The 2,676-nt window shown below is 44.8% G+C and overlaps 1 protein-coding gene across 1 annotated transcript in view; it reads left to right on the top strand.

Annotated features, from left to right (window-relative positions):
- Nucleotides 1-2,676, top strand: part of LOC117955180 (V-set and immunoglobulin domain-containing protein 10-like 2) — a 4,952-nt gene continuing 2,276 nt past the window's right edge. Inside the window, exons 1-4 of the mRNA XM_034889451.1 lie at nucleotides 1-185; nucleotides 259-892; nucleotides 1,085-1,438; nucleotides 2,460-2,582. Coding sequence (XP_034745342.1) covers nucleotides 1,093-1,438; nucleotides 2,460-2,582 — 469 coding nt within the window. The 5' untranslated portion in view covers nucleotides 1-185; nucleotides 259-892; nucleotides 1,085-1,092. The remainder of the gene's footprint in view (nucleotides 186-258; nucleotides 893-1,084; nucleotides 1,439-2,459; nucleotides 2,583-2,676) is intronic.

Here is a 2,676-nt window from a genome sequence, read left to right as displayed (position 1 = left end):
ACTCCTCTGCTCTTGGCCTGGCGGATTACCCTCCCCCTCTCTCCACTGGACCGGACTCGTAAACACTGCTAACACCAACACTGCCGTCTTGCTGCCATCTGAAGGCCTCAACTCCAACAGCTTGTTTACTTGCCTGGGCTCCCACCTGGCCCTCAAACAACCAACAGAGTGCAGCACACGCACATGTAAGAAACAAAGAACGAGGACGTGTTTTTGCTCATTGTTCACGTCTCACTTAAACCTCTTTCCCTCCGCTAGATATTCCTCCTGCAGAGCCGGAGTGTTTTGCCTATGTGACTAACAATAAACAGTATCTGATGCTGTCCTGCTCCTGGGATGGAGGGGCCCCCAAAGCCTTGGTGTGGTGGGAGGGCCCAGATGGCCAGGCCAAAGGTGGAGAAGAAAACTCCAACATCCTGATCCTTCGCTACGGCACCGCCCGCAGCGGAAAACCCTACACCTGCCATGCTAAGCATCCACTTCTGGTCCAAACCAAAACCTGCAGGCTGACACTGGGTCAGTTCACATTGTCAGACACACCTGACAAGAAAATAGCAAATAAGATTGGTTAATTAACTAATTTATTCATTGTCCCCTGTAGAGGCTCCTGTATTGCTGACACAGCGCAGAGTTGTGTCTGCATACGAGGGGAGTGACGTTCAGCTCACCTGCAACCTGAGATCCAACTACCTTCCTGTCAGTGAAATCACCTGGTTTAACAATCAGGGTGTGGGCGTCCTAGACACCTCAAAGTACGCACTGCTGCAAACATCTGCCTGGGCCAATCTGACTGTAAGAAACACAGATGAAACTCAAGACAGTGGCGAGTACAGATGCACCACTTCCAACGCAGTGGGAGGAACTGAAATCAATGTCACTTTGGTGATCAAAAGTACGTTTTTATCAATATCTGTTGTCTTACTGCTAGAGCTAAAGGACTAGTTTGACATTTTGACAAAAACTATTGCTTACTTTCTGAGTCAGATAAGAAGATTTATAGCACATTTGAATGAAGCTGCATTCTTCAGAGAGCTAGAAAAACCTCCCTGTGTACATTTACGGATTGTATTTGTCTCTGTAACAGGGTACCCCATGCCACCCAATGTGACCCTGGTCAAAGTGATGTACAACAGCCGACAGCGTAACGAGGTGGAGCTGGAGTGGCAGGTAGAGAACGAAGGAGGAGGAGGATGGACAGGTTTCATCCTGCAGCACATATGGGTGTCAGAGCGACCCGGAAGGAGAGGCAGCAACAATGATTCAAAACAAGAGACGGAGGAGAGGATCAGTCCACCAGACTGGTACCCTATTATCATCCAGGACCCAGAAGTCAGGATTTACACAGTAGGGAGACTGACACCGACCGTTACTTACCAATTCCGCATCACACCTGTCAACCACCGCACCGTCGGACACCCTTCTGCAGCAAAGACTCCAGGTATAGTAAGTGAACAGAGTGAGGAAAGTGTGGTCAGATGGGGATTTATGGACAAGAACTGAGCAAAGGCAGGGACTTGAGTTAGTGATGTCTTGAATAAAACGAGCAGGAGAAAATCAATTATAATGTGACATTTTAAAAAGGTGACAGGTGAGTTAGGTGATTATTAAAAGATTACGGGTGCTGGTGTCTTGCTGTAATTGTTGTTAAGATTACTTTGATGACAGTCTAACATTTTTCTTTTTTCTTTTTTGTTGTCCACTTAGGTGAAAGACTCATTCACAAACAAAAAACACCGACAAACAATTACACACATCTCACAGCTTCACACCTTCCATTCCCTTCCGGTTTACCTCCTTCCCTTTCCTGCCCTCCTCCTTACCTTTCCTCTAACTGGCCCTGTGTGCTTTTTCTTGTAATTCATTTGTGTTATTTGTACCTTATATAGCAGAATTTGAGTGATCTAACTAAGCCTGGGGATTGTTTAGGGCTTGTAGGTAAAGTTTCAGGGTAGGATATGCCAGTGGTTTTCAACCCCTGTAGTGAATTAGTTAATGCACACCTACGCTCAGCTTAACAGGGTTGAGCGAGCCTGTGTATAGTATAATTTAATTTTGAAGTGAAAAGATAATAGTAAATGCTTCACAAGTGAAAAAAATGTAAGCTACTAGTCATACCAGACCACGTAAGGCTGCAGCAGCAGAACCACACAGTGTATTAAACTCACGACGTAACAACTTGTTATGTCCTCTTTCAAAATCTACAGTATTGCTTTTGTTGACAAATCAAACCGTATGAAGAAACACTCAAAATTCTAGTATTCTGGCTTTTACAGTGAAGCTAACATTTACAAACAATCATGGATTTGATTAATTTCACAGTACAAGAACAACGCTGACATGGGTTGAGAATCATTAAAGGTAGCTGAAACTATGAAAAAGATGTTAGGCACTTATCAAGTGCAGAAACGTTTTTCTTAGAGGTGTTCTATTTTGCAATTTGTAACTGTGATGTGTTGCAGCGGAACCACGCTACAATGTGTACCCTGCTGTGGTTGGAGCAGCTATAGGCGGGATGCTCTTTGCAGCCTTCCTAACAGCGCTGCTGCTCGTGTTCATAATCCGCAACCGCAACAACAATCCTCGTGAGTCCCAAACACAAACACCGACATCCTAATGAATGAATAAAAAAACAGAGTCCAACTATGTTGCATTAATGTGTTCTGTGTTTCTTCTCCC

This window comes from Etheostoma cragini, chromosome 13 (genome assembly GCF_013103735.1).
Source record: "Etheostoma cragini isolate CJK2018 chromosome 13, CSU_Ecrag_1.0, whole genome shotgun sequence".
Lineage (NCBI taxonomy): Eukaryota > Metazoa > Chordata > Actinopteri > Perciformes > Percidae > Etheostoma > Etheostoma cragini.
Note: the sequence above shows the minus strand (reverse complement) of the source record. Positions and strands in the feature narration are given on the sequence as shown.